Below are 17956 nucleotides of genomic sequence, written 5' to 3' on the forward strand. Positions count from 1 at the left end.
TTAGACCGCGTGATGGTTGCACTTAGGCAGTCTCAGAAACCGGCACGGGAACCTCCGCAGGCTTGGACTCGCTGGCAATTGTAACGTCGACTACAGATTCATCCGTAGGTGATGACGCTGGCTTCGGTGTCACTGTCGCTGCAGTGGTTGTATCGTCGTCTCCAGCCGTAGTAGTAGATTCGCCTTGAGATGAGTCTGATGTCAAGGACGACATCGAGCTGGCCCCTGAGACATCTCGTTCGTCCACAGACAGTTTCGCCTCGCCTCTCGATCCACTGCTCGTCGATATTAACGCTGGCTCTTCTGGCACAACCGTCGGAATATTCGTGTTCAGTGATAACCCAGATAACTCCTTACTTGGCGCAGTCGAGCCCGCTGCTGTGATGTTCCGCACTGGTGAGCTTGTCTTCGAGGCCCGAGGTAATCGTGCGCCTACTATTCCGGACTCAGATGTGGTACTACGGCTAGCTCCTGGCCGTTCTAGTCTCTTAGATTTATTAGATTCGCTAATATTTCCAGTACTTTGACTTCCGGCAGCGGCGGCGTACTGTTGCTGTTGTTGTAATTGCTGCTGCTGTTGCTGCTGCTGCTGCCGATGTTGTCGATGTGCGTAAACTCGTTCGACCCGCCGCCGAAGAACGTCAAGATAGACCTGAATCCGGCCTCCATTGACATACCAGAGTTCTTCCGAGTCCTCATCGACTGACCATTTACCCTCTTGGAAATCGTCCGCAAGCATAGCCAAAAAGTGGCCCCATGAGCGAGCAATAACATACTTGCAGTCAAATTCGCGGCCAAACAGAATCACTTGTCCCCAGTTACCCGCAGGCCCAGGAGTAAGATCTACCGCAATATTATTGCCACAGAAATCTTTCGCTAGTGGTATCCAGCCAGTGCACGAGTAAACTGGCTGCACAGACCGGGGTGGAAGACATGATTGGTGTGTGGTGAAATCATTAACATACCGAGTATGGGGATGATTGGGTCGCGCTGACGACGAAGAAGAGGAAGGTCCAGGTACAGAAGAGCTTGAAGGATCGTCTGACAAAGGAACATTGACGATGGGCGGATCGAGACTGGCAGCAGCCTCATCCTGATTGATTGCAGTCCCAACTGCACGCCAGAGATCCCACTCGGCCATGATCTCGTCCGTATCGAGCAAAGCTGATCCGTAAATGATTCCACACGGCTTGCCACCCTGCTCTTGGCCATCATGGATCATAAGATATTCTCGGACATCAGTAGGCAAAACACAGTCGCAAGCGCGCTCAACTCCGTTAATGTCGTCTGCGGTAGCAGGCTCGTTCAGCTGGTCATAGAGCTCAGGATAGTTTTTCTCAGCCCATCGGTCTATACGCGCCATTGAATATGAGACTGGCGGCGCGGGAGGGGCACCATTGTGGAAGTCCTGGAGCTGAATTGTGTGATGGTTGGCGGCCGGGTCGGCGCGTCCAGAAGCGCCTATAGGGTCCATTGAGGAACGCGAAGAGCCAGGCGATAGAGATGACGTGGACATGGAGCGCATGCCAGGAGTATATACGGGAGTAGGAGGAGCCAGAAAGGCCGAAGAGCCGGAACGAGCGTCGTAGGTGGAAGAGAAATATGGGTTATTGGATGGATCAGCAGCAAGCGCGACCGAGGAGGGGTTAACGGCGAGTTGCATCGGCCGGCGGGAGGAGGAGGAGGAGGAAGACGCAGACGACGAGGCAGACGACGGCGCGATCGAGGAAAAGAAGGATTGGATGGACGACAGCATAGAAAAATGGCGAAACGAACTGAGTAGTCTGAGAGAAGCAAGCAGATCGGGGTACTGAACAACGACCTCAAGAGGGGCTGTTACAGGAGTGGTGTGAAGAAATGGTCGAACTGGGAACGCGTACAGCAAAAAAAAGAGAGGAGAAAGGCGGCCAGGGACGCGCTCTGATTAAGGGAGCGAGGACAACGCGCTGTAAAAACCCGGAACAAGAGAGCCGAAGACAAAAGAGGGATAATTCAGACCCTGCTAATCCGATAGAACGACTAATAAAAAAGGATAAACCTATGGAAATGAGAGAAAAATGTCGACTAAATCTGGTATCAAAATACTCCCTGACAAAAAAAGGGAATTCGAAAGAGAAAGGAAGGGAAAAAAGCCTGGCAGATCTGGAATTGTGGTTTTAGACCCTTTGAGTTTATGTCGACTACGCAGGAGATCCGAGGAAATAAGGGTTAACCTGTACAGTTCTTTTGTAAAATAACACGTTATCATATTATTATTATTTATATAACCGATTAAGGGTATTGCAGTTTCGGTAATAGAAGTAGAAACAGAAGATAGTACATTGTTAAATTAAAAGTGGTCAATAGTTAATCCTGCAATCTTTTAGAAAAAGATGCACCCTTCTCGGATCACATGCCGTAACTGATTACCGTTTGTAGCTTCCTGCGAACGGCTACGGTCGTCAAGTTCTCAATCGGGCCAGCTGATTGTCCTCGTCGGGGTCAATATGAACGCGTCGCGTACAGTCGACAGCGCGTTTCTACGGAGCCGACCACACTACTCCTATTCTATCGTTGATGGTGGTTTGATCGCGCACCAACTCGTGCCTTCAAGACTGATATTACATGATGTACTCTGAATGAATTCTACGCACCCGCAAACCGACAACCGGCAAGCCTGCATGGTCGACTCGCGGCCAAGGTCTCCACTTCATCTTCCAATTATAGCACAAGTCTACCGGCGATCCCGGCTTTGACCTGTCAAGTGTGACCCTGGCCATCTGATCAAGACTCTAGCCGTCTTCTGAGATTCTACTGTAACTCTGCTAAACTAACCCTCCGAGACTTTAGCAGCTCGCACTCCTTCCACAGTGATTGCCACTTGACAAATAGCCTCTGTAGAACTTTCTTGCTCGCTCTGCCTCCTCCTTTCTACGGTGGACCAGAATTCTGCAGCCACTGCTGCTCCTTATACAATTCCCAAGCTTATCGTCCCCTTACCTGGTCACATGCGCCTGTGTTTGGACTGCCTGTTGAGGATAATCTGGCCTCAGATTATATAGTTTATCTGATAGAGTGCGTTGAGGATCAACCGGGAATAGTCTTAGCATAAATTGTAGCGTTGATCTTCCTGAATTGTGAGGATTAACGTCTGCGTTCTTCTCGACCTAACTGATATCTGAAGAATGTCAGTGGTACGCAAGCTCTGATTACCAAGCAAAGTTAAAATTCGACGATTTTTAGTCATTTTAGATTACCAGTCTACTCGTAGTAACTTGTAGACACTGGACTATTAGTTAGAGCTGAATCTTTTTATTCGAGCTAGCAAAGTACGACAAAAATTAAATATCTGACAAAGGGTGGAGACCTATTCTAACAAATTCAAGCTTGTAATACAAATTCCTCAAAATTGACATTCCTTAGTTTACTTCAAATCTATTCATTCCTTTTTGTTAATTGATCTTTATTTTAGTATTAAATTTTTGTTACAAATCACAAATCAAATTACACAAATACATGAAAGAGACCTTTGAGGTCCTGTCTGGGTCTGTAATACAGATCAATGCGGCGGGCTGTGGGGAACAACAGTAGGATCAAATTAAATTTACCTCGGCTACGACATCTTTCTCCATCATAAGACAGTTCAATATTGTGTTGGTTTAATTAATCGGATATTGGTATCTTATGGCATCTGTTCTTGCTGGAATTTGGGGCCGGAAACGAATACTACCCAATAATCGAGTAGGGCAGCTGGACTCAAACATACTAGACGACGAACTATTTGAGATTCTGAAATCGCAAATCTGGGAAGGCTCAAAACTGATCCAGGTATGTCTGGCCCTGTTTCTTACAGTTAATGTCGTCATGCTCATTATAAAGTCGTCATGGAAAGACAGATATGCTTCTGAACTAGGTCTTATTCTGAAAGCACTACTTTGGAAAGTCACAGTGTGGGACAATTCCGCTACATATGGCGGGTTATTGCAGAATATACGGCTGGTTGATGCGCGGAGTAATAGCAAGTTTTTGAAGTCACCATCGAAATCCCAGAAGCTAGTGTATGGCTTTCTTGCAATATTTGGGCAATATATATTTCGCGAATTCATGAACAAGCTTGAATCGACCGACTCAGAACAAGAATCAGAATCACGAATCAAGCGATTATCGGTGGCCAGTCTGAGGAAGTTAGAATCGTTATATTCATTTCTTGACCTTGCAAATTTCGTAGCATTTCTATATAATGGTCAATATCCCTCGCTGGTGTTCCGTCTGTGTCGTCTGCGCATGTCTGCGTCCTCGCGGTCAATGTCTAGAGAAGTCAGTTTTGAGTTTTTGAACCGGCAGCTTGTCTGGAACGAGTTTACGAATTTTCTTTTATTTTTGCTGCCTTTACTACATTTGCCCAAATTGAAACGGCGAGCAGGGAAACTGATCGAGCGATTGAAGCGAGGATCAAGCACGGCTCCTCAACCACAGGTCGGTCCACTGGCGTTTCTACCAGAACGCACCTGTGCAATTTGTTATTTCCAGGATAACAATGTATCTAGTGTCTCGACTGTACAATCTGTGTCTGATATGTCGAGCACAGGACCTGGCAGAAACGACATTACCAACCCGTATGAAACGGTCGAATGTCACCATGTGTATTGCTACGTTTGCTTGGTCACACAGATCCAAGAACAGGAAGGACAAGGCTGGCCTTGTCTCCGATGTGGATCTTTGGTTAATCATGCCAAATCTTTTCGAAGCTGAACTACGACTGTATTGAGCGAACTCATCTTGGGTCAAAATTCTAAAGTTAATTTGATCTCATCAAAGCAGATACTGACGAATTCGAGCAAGCTAAAATTAATTTCACTCTCGCAAGTAAATATATGCAATTCAATGCGAAGATTGAATTCAGATTTGTATTTGATATTGAACACTGTATATAATCAAATCAGCTCATTGCGTAAATCCCGGTACCGATTGCGTCTCATTGGATCTATAGACTCGAGTTTCGAAAGATATTCCTTGACAGACTCGTCTACTTTCGATCCCGTCAACTTCGACAAATATTCTTTGTAAAATGCCAGTGATTGTAGGCACCCTAATATGTTAATCTCGACATGTACTACCACAAAAAGCACTCGTAAACACCTACATTTACTGTTCGGCTCCACTGACAATAAATCTTCGATAGATTTAATTTCCTTCTCCACCAATGAACTGCGCGATTCGATATCCAAATGGATTATTCCATCAGTTGCCACGAGCCATCGATGATACAGCCAAACACTCTGATCATCTGGATCCGTATAAATCGCTTGCGTGATCAGGTTAAGCTCTTGGCCCAGCAATTCAACAGCGTCAAGACTTGGTTCTTTTTTCAATAAGCGTGGAATTAGTTTGGTCCGATTATGCCATGCGGAAAAGTTTGAAAAGTTTGAATTGATTTTCGTCGTCGTATAATCGAATTCCTGTCTAGCTAACGATTTCCCCGTCGCAGATTCCAATTGAGCGACAACATATCTGCGATAGTGCCATCCATGGAAATTTCGGGCATCATATTCAAGCATCTTAGTGACCAATCCGAGTTCAAACTTCCAATCTGGCTTCGGTGAGACTTGTAAACACCATTGCCGATGATTCCAAATCCAATAGCACTTCGGAAACTCTCGCAGTCGCGAAAACAAGAATTCAAGCTCGGATTTTAACTGAGCTTGAACCTGATCTTTGTCAAGTCTGCAGTTGATTAGCATTTGGATTCGTTCATGGGTTCATCGAATCTAGCTTACATCATTTCATATTGAGTGGTTAATATTTCCCGTCGATAGTTCCAGATCGTGTAGTATTCAGGATTCTGTCGTAACAGCGTCGTAGTAAGCGTAAGAGCCTCGTGCGAATAGTCTTTGTTATTCCTCTGTAGATAGTATAAGTTAATTATGTAGATTCATAAGACAAATCGGAGATTGTACCGCTTTGACAATTTGGTCCACAAGACCTCGATATTCGACGATCTTGACTGCCTCCTTGCGCTTCCGGGACGCCTGAGCCTCCGCCGATGTTCGAACACGTTTCACGCTATGCTAAAAAGAATTGTTAATTATATTTATTCTGGCAATGTAAATGTCCTTATTTACCATTCTAAATATTTTACTCTATAGTTCTATAAGAGGTAGTAAACTGATATCCAATCTATATTATTGAGTGAGATACTGCGGCTTCTAAAATAACTTCACCCAAACTGATGTCTAGTTTCCTCTTTCTATCTTCTGATCTCTACCGTAAACACAATCGTTTTGTCGCATTTAACATACACATCGTCACTTTCCATGGCATTGCTAGTACTGACTTGACTGCCGAAACTAGAATGCCAATCTTCTACATCCCACGTGAAGTCCTTTATCGATATGATGGTTTCCCCCAGAATCGGAATCAGTCCGCATGTAGGTCCAACGACCGAGCGTGGGGTATAGATCTTAGATGTTCCTGGAAGAACCAGAAATGTCAAGCTATCATCGCTCAATAGGGTCACTTTTCGCTTGCGATGGTCCGGTCTAGAGTCGTTTTCATCCGCTTCAACCTCATGCACAAACAAAGTGTGGATTGAGTGAAACTGCTGGTCGACTCGGCCTCCAGTTCCGCCCAGTGCAACAATAGGTAAATGTTCATTTTTACCATCTCGTGAAAGGTGCATTAGACACTTGCCGAAATCGGTCGAGTACTGATCTGGCGAATGATACACCGGAACACCCTGGCTCTCATAATACGCTTGTACATCCTTACGCAGCGAGTCCAAATCCCCAGCAATAAAATCAGGTTTCTAGAGTTCGTCAATCACTCACCCCATTTGATCCACAGGTCCATTTCATCTTACATATTTAATTCGCGTGCTCTCCGTCAACGCATCAAATAACCGGTTCGCTCCGCCATCTGCGCATGCTCTAATCGTCGCTACCTCCCCACATTAATAATCCCATTGCGCCCAGAGCGAAGAAAACGAAAACCAAAGCACACTTACAGGATTTCCATACACGATCAAGTAAATCAAGATCATTGATCGGCTGATTCAGGATAATCAATGCATACGCCTCAATAACTGCTCCACGTGCCGCTGCCTGCTCTGCTGTTAACAGAAACGACGCCCTGTCCACGATCACGGCGTTATCAATATCAGTTTCAGTCAATGGCATGAAATATGAAATCACTGTCTTTGCTAATTATGTCTGATTTTGAGTGTTTGTAAGTCCAACCGGATCTTCAGGAAATAGTATAAAATAGTCATCCGTGATCAATGTTGCTAATCTGAGCGCCGCACACGATTATCTACTAATTATGTTTTTTTTACCACGCAAGCATAGACCGATCAGTCAGATCAGTCAGATCAGCATATTTATCTGATTACTTATGGTGAATTGAAAACTTCTACAATTGCCTCACACTCCCCTACTATAATCAAACATTGAAAATAACAATACGTCCATCAAGACCGCTCGAGGATACCTGAGATACACGGCTTCCTGAAATAGCATAAGGGCGGAGCTTACTAAATAATTCGATGTCAATAAATATTCTCATCAATCTGTAAATCAACTTACGTAATAGTATTTTGATGAATTGTAGGCAAGGAAGAATCGTCGTCAGTCGTATTCTGAGTACCCTTGAGATCCATCTGTCGGAACATATTGAGGGCAGTGCTCTCTTTGTCTGTTGACTTCTTTGCGTGAAGAGGATCATCGATCGCATGATCAAGTTTCCAATCTCCATTTTCGGAACCGGAAAATATAACTGGATGAGCATCATGACCAGCCGCAATGATCTCGTTCTCTGACAGCCAAGTCAGAGAAACCAGAGGAAGTAGAGAAGTGGCTACATTGACCATGGCCGACGGAGGCTGATCTGGTCCAGCTGGATAAACAACAGTAATGGAAGCATCGTGGCTTACAAATGCAAGTGCATTGCCTGAAGGCGAGAATGCAGCGTCATGAACCCAACCACCAGCAGGAGACACATAGTCACCGCACAACGTCTGGAAAGGAATGCGCTCGCCCCAGACTGTGGGAGTGGGACGACTATCGACATCTTTGATGAAGGCAGAAAACACGCGAGCGTGTGAGTCGGTGCTGCCAGCCGCCAGTAGAACCGAGTTCGGGTGCCATTGAACAGACAATACGGTCGAGCGAAGGGGCTTCTTGATATGGCGAGACGCCCACCAGTCGCTCTCCTCCTCAAAAAAGCAGACCGCAATTGCTCTCGCTCCAGAACCGACAGCAAACTTCTTTTCATCTGGAGACCAACGCGCATATGTTGCAGCACGATTAATGCGCAACAAAACGAGCATAGGCTTATACGTTCCGTCAGCTTGTGGCTGCCAGACAAGTGCGTTGCGGTCCTGCGAGCAAGTCACAATCTGGCCAGACTTAGGCGCAATATCAACGGCAGTGACAGTCTTATCATGTCCAGTCAACGTTGTTAGTTGCTTGTACTTAGGTCCCGATGAATCATACAGATCAATGTTGATGTCTCGCGCGACTGCAAGAAAGGACTTGTCGGGCGAAAACGAATGGTCATTGATCGGAATCTGACCGAGGCTGTGCACCTTGTGCGCCATAGTTAGCAACTAACAAATTATTTTTATAAATAAATCAAACAGTTAGGACAGGAGCACAACTCTACTGTCTTCTAGCGATCAATTGAATAAGCAAGATGATTGAATTTTAAGACACACACCTAGCTCCAGGAGAAAGCTCTACAGAACAACCACTAACCAGGCATCTTGAACAATAACTATATCAAGGGGTATGTGCAATGCTCACAGCAGTCACAAGATCACAAGCAGGAGTGTGAGCACTGTTGGGAAGAAGCAAAAAAAATCCCAATTTTGGCGGAGCTCTGAAAGAAGGATTCAGCTTTTTAGGTTGAATCTACTAGCATCGAACAGCGTGAAGATCTCCTGTTTTGCTCGGAATCTATTTGCGGTGGTTGATTGGTAAACATGAGTGGGACCAAAGCTCGGCATAATCCTGCTCGTGAGAGAAATGGCAAGTTTGGGAAACAGAGCAAGCAACGATCTCAAAGACAGAACACAGAGCTTTCTATCGACAAAGATGAAAAACCGGCAAAACGAAGACAGCACAAAACATTTGATGGCGAGGGCAAAGAGCATGTAAAATTACATGAGCCAGGATTGAGTACGAAAAATCTATTGATTCCTGTGCAATCTGACTGGCATGCTCCTGACTTACTCGATCAATTGCTTCCTAGTTCGACTGCTGCTGATTCAGCAGATGCTGTTCTGGATGACGATCAAAAGTCGCAGCTACTCGAAGAAAGTATTCAGCTATTAGAACAAGAAACTGAAGCCTATACGACATTTGCGAGTACATCATCATCGCAAAGACAATTTTTCCAGGAAATAGTGAAAGCAGGTACATTGTCTGATCGGATTTCTGCTCTGACCTTGGTTATCCAAGAGAGTCCTCTTCATGGAATGCGATCTCTCAATGGCCTAATGGGTCTAGCGAAAAAGAAAAATCGCACAGCAGCCTTACAGGCGGTTGAAGCGTTGAAAGACTTGTTTGGTGCTGGCAATGTACTTCCCGATCGCAAGCTAGTGTGGTTTACTAATCGTGATCCCGCTGCTCTTTCTTTACTCTTCTCAGTCATCTGTCGAGGCAACTCTGGAAATCAACCTTACAAAATTGCTAATTTAGCAAAGCAGTATGCAGTTCTCTGGGCTTTTGAAGATTGGCTAAAGCAATTTTTTTTCTCATTTGTTCAACTCCTCGAATCGCTCAGTCACGATCAGGTTGAGCACGTACGGCAGAGTGTCTTGAATGATATAATTGATTTATTGCGAGATAAGCCGGAACAAGAAATGAACCTTCTACGTCTGGCAGTCAATAAACTAGGTGACGCTGATCGGAAAGTGTCTTCAAAAGCATCTCATCTTCTACTGTTACTTGAACAAGCTCATCCAGCTATGAAACGAGTAATTGTCAATGGAATGACGGAATTAATATTTCGTCCTGGAGCTGACTATCATGCTCGCTATTACGGCATGGTGACTTTAAACCAGACAATAGTAACTGGCAAAGAGAGCGATCTAGCGAATATTTTAATGGAAGCTTATTTCAATCTTTTCGAACGATTGATGGCCGAGAATAGACTTGCAAAGGAAGACAAGGCTGTGGAAAAAAAAGTCAAGAAGAAAGGACGCTGGAAAGATAAGGAAAAAGGAAAGCAAAATGGGAATCAAACAAATCAGAAAGCAGTGAAAATTTCTCCGGAGGCTCAGGAAGAAGCCAACATGAAATTGCTTTCAGCAATTCTCACAGGTCTTAATCGTGCATTTCCTTATTCATCATTGGAGGACGAGGTGTTCAAAAAACATTTGGCTGTGATCTACGATGTCGCCCGGTCCGGAAATTTCAATACTCGTGTTCAGGCTTTGATGTTTTTGTACCAAATTTCTAATTCAAACGAAGTACAATCAAACCGTTTTTATCGAACTCTCTATGAAAGTCTTCTTGACCCTCGCGTTATAATTTCTTCGAAGCAAGCATTGTATCTGAATTTAGTTTTTAAGGCAATCAAAAGCGATATCAACCCAGACAGAGTTAAGGCGTTTGCTAAACGTCTTGCGCAGGTTGCGTTGGAGACCTTGAATGTGGGATTCTGCGCGGGGGTCGTGTATCTACTGAATGAACTTGAAACTACTTCGCCGTTCTTGCGCACTCTGTTAACTGAGCCTCCAGATACAGCTGATGATGCCGAAGAGGTCTTTCGTGATGTACCAGATGACAGTGACGATGAAGAAGAAAGAAAAGCCATTCAGCCAGCTAAGCCTAGCATCCAAGTTCCCGAATACAACGGAAAAATCCACGATCCAATTCGATCGAATGCTTCGTTTTCCTGCTTATGGGAAATTACATTACTTGTTCGACATTTTCATCCTACAATCGCTCATTTTGCAGAGAATTACATGCAGGGAGATCCGCCGGGTGAGAGACCGGATTTGGCACTCCATACATTAATGCACTTCCTTGACCGATTTGTTTATAAGTCACCCAAATCCAAGCCATCAAAGGCACTTACTGGCGGAGCTGGCAGTATCATGCAGCCATTGGCTAGTAATGGGGCATATGTTAGTAGGAATATTCTTGTTCTGTCTACGAAGACTGCTCGTCGATCGCTACCTAGTATGAACTCGATCGATTGGAGTTCTGTTGTGACTCGCAAGAAGGAAGAGATGAAGGCGATGCCTGCTGATGAACAGTTTTTTGCGAACTACTTCATTTCTAAAGGAGTTAAACCAAAAGCTGTTTCAACTGTCGATGATGACACGGAACTTGATAGCGACGGTGATTACGCTGCCGAAGTTGATAATGAAAATGATGGCGACATGGACGAGGACGAAGTTTGGAAAGCTATGATGGATAGTCAACCAGATTTGGATGAAATGATCGGCGAAGATAGTGAAGACGAAGAGATCGAGAATGAGGAGTTCGATTATGAGGAAGAAGCCGATAATGATCAAAATGAGCAGAAATTTGAGGAGCGCGATGACCAAGGGTCTGATGAGGCGATTGACTTCGAAGAAGCAAGTGATGACGATGATTTGGAAGATGATTCTGATGATGATCGTGCTCTTGCAGCTGCTCTTGCGGCTTCTGATAGTGACTTGGAAGACGATGAGGACGACGAAGATATAAGTGATGGAGACGACCTTGATGATTTGTTTGATCGTGAGAGCGAGGCACTGAAACAAGATTCAGTACCCTCCAAAGGAGCCAAGAGAGGATTAATCGATGACGATGAAGAAAACATCGGCGGACAAGATAACAGTTCAACGAAATTGAAACGTAACAAACAGTCCAAGAAGAGAAAACTTAAAGACCTTCCAATTTTTGCATCTGCTGAAGATTATCAGGCTCTTATCGATGCGGAATAAATATGGTTTTTAAGAAATAGTTTTACGCATTTTGGATTTTAGATTTGATAAGTTTGCGGTTTGTATTTGTACGATAGAAAGTATTTTTGTATATAGATAAAGAAAATATTCTATTTGTTAGGAAATCATCTCGCTCTCTTTGGGCAAGAATTCTAAAGGTCGATTGACTACACCTGCCCGATGTTTGGAAGGCTAGCTGCCCATTTTGGTTCAACGCACAAGACTTCTGATTCAACTAAAATCTTTGGTGCTTTACCCCATGAAGGAACGGTTTCAATATGACCCTTTACCCAGACTTTGCGACCCTGAGACTTGGTCACTTTTGCTCGTAGAACGTAATAATCGTCTGGTTGGGTAGGAGCTCGATAATCGACAGATAAAGTAGCGGTGACGCCGACTTTGTGAGGCAAGGTAGGGAAACCACAGCGACAGAGACCTTCATCGAGTAAGGTTGCAAGGAACCCTCCATGTACGACACCTTCATGACCGCACAATTTCTCGCCGATCTTAATGACAGCGATTAGCTCGTGAGTCTTAAGATTACTGAATAGAATAGGGGGAACTTCAACCATTCCAGGACCGGCAAGAACACCAGCGGTCAAACTATTCTCGCGCAAATGATGGGGATATGACCCATGTGGGCGAAGCTCGATGAAATCAGGATCGGCGCGGAGCTCTTTAACGAGAGGAAGAGAATCAATGTGTGCGTCAATCACAGGATCATAGACTACTCTCGTGTCACCTACAGCATCCTCAGTATCGGGATCGTCAGCAATTTTGACTGGGTCATTGCTCGAACGGACGTAGAATGTGAGGTAATATCCAGTAGAAACACCGAATACGGGAATAAACGCATATTTCACAATTATACCGAGCAGACGGAAAAATAATCCCCTTTTGCGCTGCGGACGAGGAGCAGAAGAACTTGGCGGAGGAGGAGGAAGTGGTGGTTGAGCTTTAGGCGAAATTGGTGAAGAGCTCACAGACTGATGACTTGCAGATTGCACTGTGGAAGTAGCAGAAACATTTAAAGCCAGCCGTGAAGTGGCAAACAATTGCGAACGAATATAAATAGGTTTTGCAGAAGAGACCACAAGCTGCCTTCGAACAAGACAAGACGCAAGCTGGAACCACATCTAGATCGCGGTCAAACTCAATTCGACAATTCAGCAGGAATCTGGATAATGAAAAAATTGCAGGAATCCAAATATCCTTTTTGAATTACGGGATCTAGAGGTATACTTAAGTTTTCTCTAATCTACCGAGCTCGCGAATTGGCTGTGCTCATCAAGGATAGGCTTGGGGATACTGCGATGCCCTGAAATGGTTGTGGGGAAGCCGAGGAACGAGTACAATCAAGAAAAGTTGATGCATTTATGCGACATAACTGGACAAGCACTGAGCGTTCCGTCTCGCCGCACCGGATCCCGACCTGATTCAAACCGGGAGAACCTGAGGGCGAATAGGAGGGGGAGGGGAAAGACTTCTTTTGAGACAAAAACAAGAGTTTAAATGTACTGCAGAAAACCATTTGTTTGGAAGAAGTCTATAATAACGGATTACGCATTACGGTCCAGCCAGAATCGAGAACAGCCCTGGACAAAGGGAATCGGATCTGGCTTTCTCCGGCGGCAACAACATAGTCGTAGCCGCTAGAGCGACATCTCGTACCCCATTAAGTTTAATATTATAGCAAGTTTCACGTGCATTATGTATAAATTAGTCAGCCAATATATAGCTGGTTAACACAGTATCTGCATTTCCTATCTTTTTGCTTTAGTATTTGTTGCTGTTCTACTAAGCTCTCAAAGCCACCGGAATGAAAAGGCCGGCATAATCAACCATGAACATTGTTTTAATGTCCCAATAAGCCTCACGCCGCAACATTTGAGGCTCTCTGAGCTAGTTCGAGCGCTTTGTACTGAATCAAAGTGTTTCATGAAAACCCTACAAGCCCTGAAATTGTAGCTGACTGTGACTGTCATATTCACGTGACTATACTGGTCTAGCGGAACTAGGACTGTGTTCATGTGTGCAATGGACGTCTGTCGTCGCTATCGTCGAACGTCTACAGTTGCTGCGCCGATCTAATATTTTTGTTTCTTTGTCACCACCCATTTAATTCCCGTCATTTCTCTTTTACCCATAGTTCGTAACTAGGATATATAAAAATGGGTATGCTCGAGTTATTCTTGAGAGTTTGTTCATTTGTTTTCTAACTTGTCAGGTCGTGTTATTAGAAATCAGAGAAAGGGTGCCGGTTCCATCTTCACTTCGCACACCCGTCTTCGTAAGGGTGCTGCTAAGCTCCGCACTCTTGACTACGCCGAGCGTCACGGATACGTTCGTGGAATTGTCAAGGAGATTATCCACGACCCTGGTCGTGGTGCTCCTCTTGCAAAGGTCGTCTTCCGTGATCCCTACAAATTCAAATCTCGTGAAGAGACTTTTATCGCCAATGAAGGTCTCTACACTGGCCAGTTCATCTACGCCGGAAAGAAGGCTTCTTTGAATGTTGGAAACGTTCTCCCTCTTGGATCGGTCCCCGAGGGTACTATCGTCAGCAACATTGAGGAGAAGGTCGGTGACCGTGGTGCTCTCGCCCGTACCTCTGGAAACTACGCTATCGTTGTCAGCCATAACCCAGATGAGGGCAAGACTCGTCTGAAACTCCCTTCTGGAGCAAAGAAGATTGTCTCTTCTGATGCTCGTGGCGTTATTGGTGTTGTTGCTGGTGGTGGCCGTGTCGACAAGCCTTTGCTGAAGGCTGGTCGTGCTTTCCACAAATACCGTGTTAAGCGCAACTCTTGGCCCAAGACTCGTGGTGTTGCTATGAACCCTGTCGACCATCCTCATGGTGGTGGTAACCATCAGCACATTGGTAAGGCTTCTACTATCAGCCGGGGTGCCGTTTCTGGACAGAAGGCTGGTCTTATTGCTGCCAGAAGAACTGGTCTGCTACGGGGTACCCAGAAGACCAAGGAGTAAACAGGTTGTTTGGAATGTGTGTAGATACGGTTTGCGTTTTTGTTCATCTCGTAATGTGCTATATATTTTAGCAATCAAAAAAGTATTTTTTTTATACACTTGGTAATTCCATGAAGGTTGTCCCAGAATACAGATACGACCTAACGTTAGAATACTCACGATTCGTACTAGAAAAATTTTCAGTCTATTAGTTAAAACAACAATTATTTTGTAGAGTCCATTTTAGAGAGGTCATTTTGGGAATTTATTTAAAAATATGAGGGATGAACGATTTCATCTCTTCAAAATCGCGTAGTTCATAATGTCCTGCAAGCGAAGGGGGGTCCTTGTCTAAAGCATCAATATACTGGATGGTGACAGGCCAGCCAAATTCTTTGGCACCTTTGATATTAGCTATTAAGAAATTCATTAGTATATAAAAGACAATTTGTTTCGAGGTCAGAGTAAACTCACTAAAGCTGTCGTCGATGAAGTAGCATTTATCTTTTGAAACAGCCCCGGCATCTTTCATAGCACGCTCAAACATCTCTGGCTTAGGTTTGCAGATCAGGACAGGCTCAGCATAGTCGCAGAAGGTTACACCTGTGCAGTATTTGTGAGCGTAATGTTTATGGCTTGATCTGCACTAAATTAGCGCTTACCATCAAACAAGTCCTCGATATCCAGAGCCTTGACGACACGGCTAAGAAGCTGTTAGAGCAGGTACTTCCAATGGACTTCTTGCGTATACCTAGCGTGTGTCTTATAAGCGTTTGTGAATAGCCAGAGCTTGACCTTGGAAGTATCAATACTTTCCAGAAAAGCGCGGAGTTTAGGATCTGGAATCGCATGTTAACGGTGGGAGACTAACAGGAACAGGAAATTTCGATAGTAGCGCATACTTGGCTTTAATATTTCAGCAATAGGCAGAGCATCATCGACTTTCGAGTTATATTCGAGCGGATCTTGATTCATCAGTATGTCTGAAGATTTTTCGTATTATTTACCTACCAATTTCATGGTGTCTGACCAGTCCCTCTATTGCTAGTCCGTAGTCCTGATAAATCGTTAAGCCTGAAGTCTCCAGATCAAGTCTCCAAATCTCGAACCTTGTAGTATTTCTGGTGTAAATACGAGGCCTCGTCAAACTCCAAATTCAGCTTATCCATGAAATAATCATCAATCAACTTCGCCATACGATCATGAATCATATAAGATCGCGGATAGAGACCTCAAAGCAATGTTAGTGATGCCGAACTCGGTCCGTTTAGAACCGGCGAAGAAATACTTACAATTATCAATGTCGAAAAAGAAAACAATGCGGTCGTCGGCCATCTTGAGCAATCTACAAAGTGTCGCGGAACAGTAATTCAGCGTCTCTGTCTTGTCAGCAAAAAAGAAGTTTTTTATCAAATTCCTATGCCTGTCTGCTGAAGTTCACGTCCCCCATTTTGTTTATTCTAATGACTCTGTCCCCAGACGAGTCAGAACGGCTGCACGTGAACGGACTCTCACGTGCAACGCGAAATCACGTGCTTAAAATCATTTTGCTTGAGAATGAATTCGGTCGAAAAGAAATTCGAGAAGCAGTTCGTGAGAGTGTGGACCAGATTATATATATAATCACTAGCTGGTACTGCTGGTCAGTAGGTGTTTAGTGAAACACAATCGACTGGGATAATCAAAGTTTGATCTTTTGCCCGATTGCTGCTTTCGTTTTGTATTTCGCATTTCGAGTTTCGAGTGGAGTGGATTAAGGCGTCAGCTTATAATGGCCTCCGCTACCGTCAACAACACCGCACAACCGTTCGATTCCGCAGCCGAATGCCAGAAATTATTAGATTTACGGAAACGTGTACAAGCCGGAGTATACCCTCAGTTTTCCATCAAATCTTCTTCTGTTCTGAATCAGGATTCTGGAAAGAGTTCGCTGGTGTCTGTTCCTGCATCTCCACCTGTTGCTACACCTGCTGTAGCCCCTCAAAATGCTCAGATGGGCCCATACCGGGCACCTTCTCCTGTCTTGCACGACTCCTACAGTCCCTCTTTAAAAGTATCTCCTCCTGTGAGCAGTGAAGACGCTCGTTCGAATCATCGCCGTGATGATTCGTATCACCAAGATGATCCTTATAGACCTGAAGATTTCTATGCTGGCTATGCATCTTCACAACAATATCCGATACCTCCGTCAGTATATACTCGTGATCCTTACAGTAATAGCCGTCCTGGTCCTTCGGGACCACCAATAGGACCACCGCAAGGGAGAATTCCGTATGGTCAGCCCTATCCTCCTGGCCCATCACTTTACGACTACGGGTATCCTCCTCCAACGCAAGGAATGGATGATCAACACAAGCGTAAGAGGGAGTGGGAAGATGAGCGAAATATGCGTTATCCACCTCCATCAGGTCAACCCCCATCTGTAGGTGCCCCAGGGGGATATTACATGATGCAATCTCGACATAATGTTCCGCCATCTCCGCGACCATACGATCCTCAATATGATATACCGCGTCAAGATGACTACGGAAGACCTTATGAAATTCCGACAGCTCATGTTCCTACCCCAGCTGACCGTCATTACGAATCGCTTCCTCCCCAGCCACCACAGATCAGCTATCCACAAGATCGCTCAATATCGCCTGGTCCGTCAGGATACTACAAGGGACCAGGGTCTATTTCCGGAATGTCAATACCAGAACCCCATATCTCAAAAAGCTCTGGAATTGCTGGTATGCAAGGCGTAATTATTGAAGAAGGTTATACTCGCGATAATCAGCGAGGGTACGAGTTATTTATCCCATCTGCAGCAAAGAGTGGACGGTATCTCACTCTTACAAATGGAGAAGTTGATCGTGCTTCTAATGAAACAGGGGGGAGATCTTCTCGAGAGGTACAAGAGTATGGAGCAAGACAGGTTCCTTACATGGGCCCTCGGAACTTTCGTCGAGAAGAGTGGTAATGCATGAGATACGGCTGCCGGTGTGATACGCTAGGATCCGAATTCTATTTAATTGTACAATATAGTATACTAATACATTCTTGTTGAATTTGAATTAATTATTTGAAATGGGC

The 17956-nt window shown here is 44.7% G+C and overlaps 10 protein-coding genes across 10 annotated transcripts; 4 read left to right on the forward strand and 6 right to left on the reverse strand.

The window, feature by feature from the left end:
* Positions 1 to 22: 22 nt before the first annotated feature.
* V1516DRAFT_618864 (uncharacterized protein) lies at positions 23 to 1663 on the reverse strand (the record flags this gene model as incomplete). The annotated part of the gene is made up of 1 exon (XM_066919430.1): positions 23 to 1663. One exon carries the CDS (start codon positions 1661 to 1663, stop codon positions 23 to 25), a length of 1641 nt encoding a protein of 546 aa, XP_066779621.1.
* A 1876-nt stretch (positions 1664 to 3539) lies between these two features.
* On the forward strand, positions 3540 to 4935 carry V1516DRAFT_667634 (Pex12 amino terminal region-domain-containing protein). The gene is made up of 2 exons (XM_066920881.1): positions 3540 to 3807; positions 3859 to 4935. The coding sequence occupies exons 1-2, from the start codon at positions 3664 to 3666 to the stop codon at positions 4729 to 4731; spliced, it is 1017 nt and encodes a 338-aa protein (XP_066779622.1). The 5' UTR covers positions 3540 to 3663; the 3' UTR covers positions 4732 to 4935.
* On the reverse strand, positions 4543 to 6148 carry V1516DRAFT_667638 (uncharacterized protein; the record flags this gene model as incomplete). The annotated part of the gene is made up of 5 exons (XM_066920882.1): positions 6102 to 6148; positions 5937 to 6047; positions 5757 to 5881; positions 5123 to 5703; positions 4543 to 5068 (listed from the first exon to the last, which is right to left on the reverse strand). Coding segments are annotated over exons 1-5 (970 nt in total), but the record flags the coding sequence as incomplete, so codon positions are not given.
* Positions 6149 to 7222, reverse strand: V1516DRAFT_667640 (thiamine pyrophosphokinase). Its single transcript, XM_066920883.1, has 3 exons — positions 6983 to 7222; positions 6839 to 6915; positions 6149 to 6784 (listed from the first exon to the last, which is right to left on the reverse strand). The coding sequence occupies exons 1-3, from the start codon at positions 7152 to 7154 to the stop codon at positions 6227 to 6229; spliced, it is 807 nt and encodes a 268-aa protein (XP_066779624.1). The 5' UTR covers positions 7155 to 7222; the 3' UTR covers positions 6149 to 6226.
* V1516DRAFT_631140 (WD40-repeat-containing domain protein) lies at positions 7197 to 8702 on the reverse strand. The gene is made up of 2 exons (XM_066919947.1): positions 7560 to 8702; positions 7197 to 7507 (listed from the first exon to the last, which is right to left on the reverse strand). The coding sequence occupies exons 1-2, from the start codon at positions 8570 to 8572 to the stop codon at positions 7417 to 7419; spliced, it is 1104 nt and encodes a 367-aa protein (XP_066779625.1). The 5' UTR covers positions 8573 to 8702; the 3' UTR covers positions 7197 to 7416.
* A 147-nt stretch (positions 8703 to 8849) lies between these two features.
* V1516DRAFT_667645 (CBF/Mak21 family-domain-containing protein) lies at positions 8850 to 12006 on the forward strand. Its single transcript, XM_066920884.1, has one exon. It carries the CDS (start codon positions 8957 to 8959, stop codon positions 11912 to 11914), a length of 2958 nt encoding a protein of 985 aa, XP_066779626.1. The 5' UTR covers positions 8850 to 8956; the 3' UTR covers positions 11915 to 12006.
* Positions 11951 to 13351, reverse strand: V1516DRAFT_667646 (HotDog domain-containing protein). The gene has a single exon (XM_066920885.1). The coding sequence runs from the start codon at positions 13048 to 13050 to the stop codon at positions 12082 to 12084; it is 969 nt and encodes a 322-aa protein (XP_066779627.1). The 5' UTR covers positions 13051 to 13351; the 3' UTR covers positions 11951 to 12081.
* A 631-nt stretch (positions 13352 to 13982) lies between these two features.
* V1516DRAFT_631149 (60S ribosomal protein uL2) lies at positions 13983 to 14998 on the forward strand. Its single transcript, XM_066919948.1, has 2 exons — positions 13983 to 14089; positions 14142 to 14998. Exons 1-2 carry the CDS (start codon positions 14086 to 14088, stop codon positions 14900 to 14902), a joined length of 765 nt encoding a protein of 254 aa, XP_066779628.1. The 5' UTR covers positions 13983 to 14085; the 3' UTR covers positions 14903 to 14998.
* On the reverse strand, positions 14966 to 16322 carry V1516DRAFT_19270 (HAD-like domain-containing protein). Its single transcript, XM_066918720.1, has 8 exons — positions 16174 to 16322; positions 15991 to 16112; positions 15893 to 15938; positions 15784 to 15846; positions 15633 to 15720; positions 15544 to 15584; positions 15356 to 15484; positions 14966 to 15295 (listed from the first exon to the last, which is right to left on the reverse strand). The coding sequence occupies exons 1-8, from the start codon at positions 16214 to 16216 to the stop codon at positions 15147 to 15149; spliced, it is 681 nt and encodes a 226-aa protein (XP_066779629.1). The 5' UTR covers positions 16217 to 16322; the 3' UTR covers positions 14966 to 15146.
* A 154-nt stretch (positions 16323 to 16476) lies between these two features.
* V1516DRAFT_667656 (uncharacterized protein) lies at positions 16477 to 17937 on the forward strand. The gene has a single exon (XM_066920886.1). It carries the CDS (start codon positions 16653 to 16655, stop codon positions 17841 to 17843), a length of 1191 nt encoding a protein of 396 aa, XP_066779630.1. The 5' UTR covers positions 16477 to 16652; the 3' UTR covers positions 17844 to 17937.
* Positions 17938 to 17956: the final 19 nt, after the last annotated feature.

Source organism: Lipomyces oligophaga (assembly GCF_038497815.1).
Source record: "Lipomyces oligophaga strain CBS 7107 unplaced genomic scaffold V1516scaffold_1, whole genome shotgun sequence".
NCBI lineage: Eukaryota > Fungi > Ascomycota > Lipomycetes > Lipomycetales > Lipomycetaceae > Lipomyces > [Lipomyces] oligophaga.

Excerpts from the sequence above, each read along its gene's own strand:
- V1516DRAFT_667634 (XM_066920881.1), top strand. The coding sequence starts at position 3,664 with ATGGCATCTGTTCTTGCTGGAATTTGGGGCCGGAAACGAATACTACCC. Across the intron at positions 3,808-3,858 it reads AAGGCTCAAAACTGATCCAG|TCGTCATGGAAAGACAGATA; the intron begins GTATGTCTGGCC and ends CTCATTATAAAG.
- V1516DRAFT_667640 (XM_066920883.1), bottom strand. The coding sequence starts at position 7,154 with ATGCCATTGACTGAAACTGATATTGATAACGCCGTGATCGTGGACAGG. Across the intron at positions 6,916-6,982 it reads TGATCGTGTATGGAAATCCT|CGACGATTAGAGCATGCGCA; the intron begins GTAAGTGTGCTT and ends GTGGGGAGGTAG. Across the intron at positions 6,785-6,838 it reads AGAGCACGCGAATTAAATAT|AAACCTGATTTTATTGCTGG; the intron begins GTAAGATGAAAT and ends GACGAACTCTAG.
- V1516DRAFT_631140 (XM_066919947.1), bottom strand. The coding sequence starts at position 8,572 with ATGGCGCACAAGGTGCACAGCCTCGGTCAGATTCCGATCAATGACCAT. Across the intron at positions 7,508-7,559 it reads ATTCATCAAAATACTATTAC|TAAGCTCCGCCCTTATGCTA; the intron begins GTAAGTTGATTT and ends CGAATTATTTAG.
- V1516DRAFT_667645 (XM_066920884.1), top strand. The coding sequence starts at position 8,957 with ATGAGTGGGACCAAAGCTCGGCATAATCCTGCTCGTGAGAGAAATGGC.
- V1516DRAFT_667646 (XM_066920885.1), bottom strand. The coding sequence starts at position 13,050 with ATGTGGTTCCAGCTTGCGTCTTGTCTTGTTCGAAGGCAGCTTGTGGTC.
- V1516DRAFT_19270 (XM_066918720.1), bottom strand. The coding sequence starts at position 16,216 with ATGGCCGACGACCGCATTGTTTTCTTTTTCGACATTGATAATT. Across the intron at positions 15,847-15,892 it reads GGTCAGACACCATGAAATTG|ATCCGCTCGAATATAACTCG; the intron begins GTAGGTAAATAA and ends TGATGAATCAAG. Across the intron at positions 15,585-15,632 it reads GCTTATAAGACACACGCTAG|CCGTGTCGTCAAGGCTCTGG; the intron begins GTATACGCAAGA and ends ACAGCTTCTTAG.
- V1516DRAFT_667656 (XM_066920886.1), top strand. The coding sequence starts at position 16,653 with ATGGCCTCCGCTACCGTCAACAACACCGCACAACCGTTCGATTCCGCA.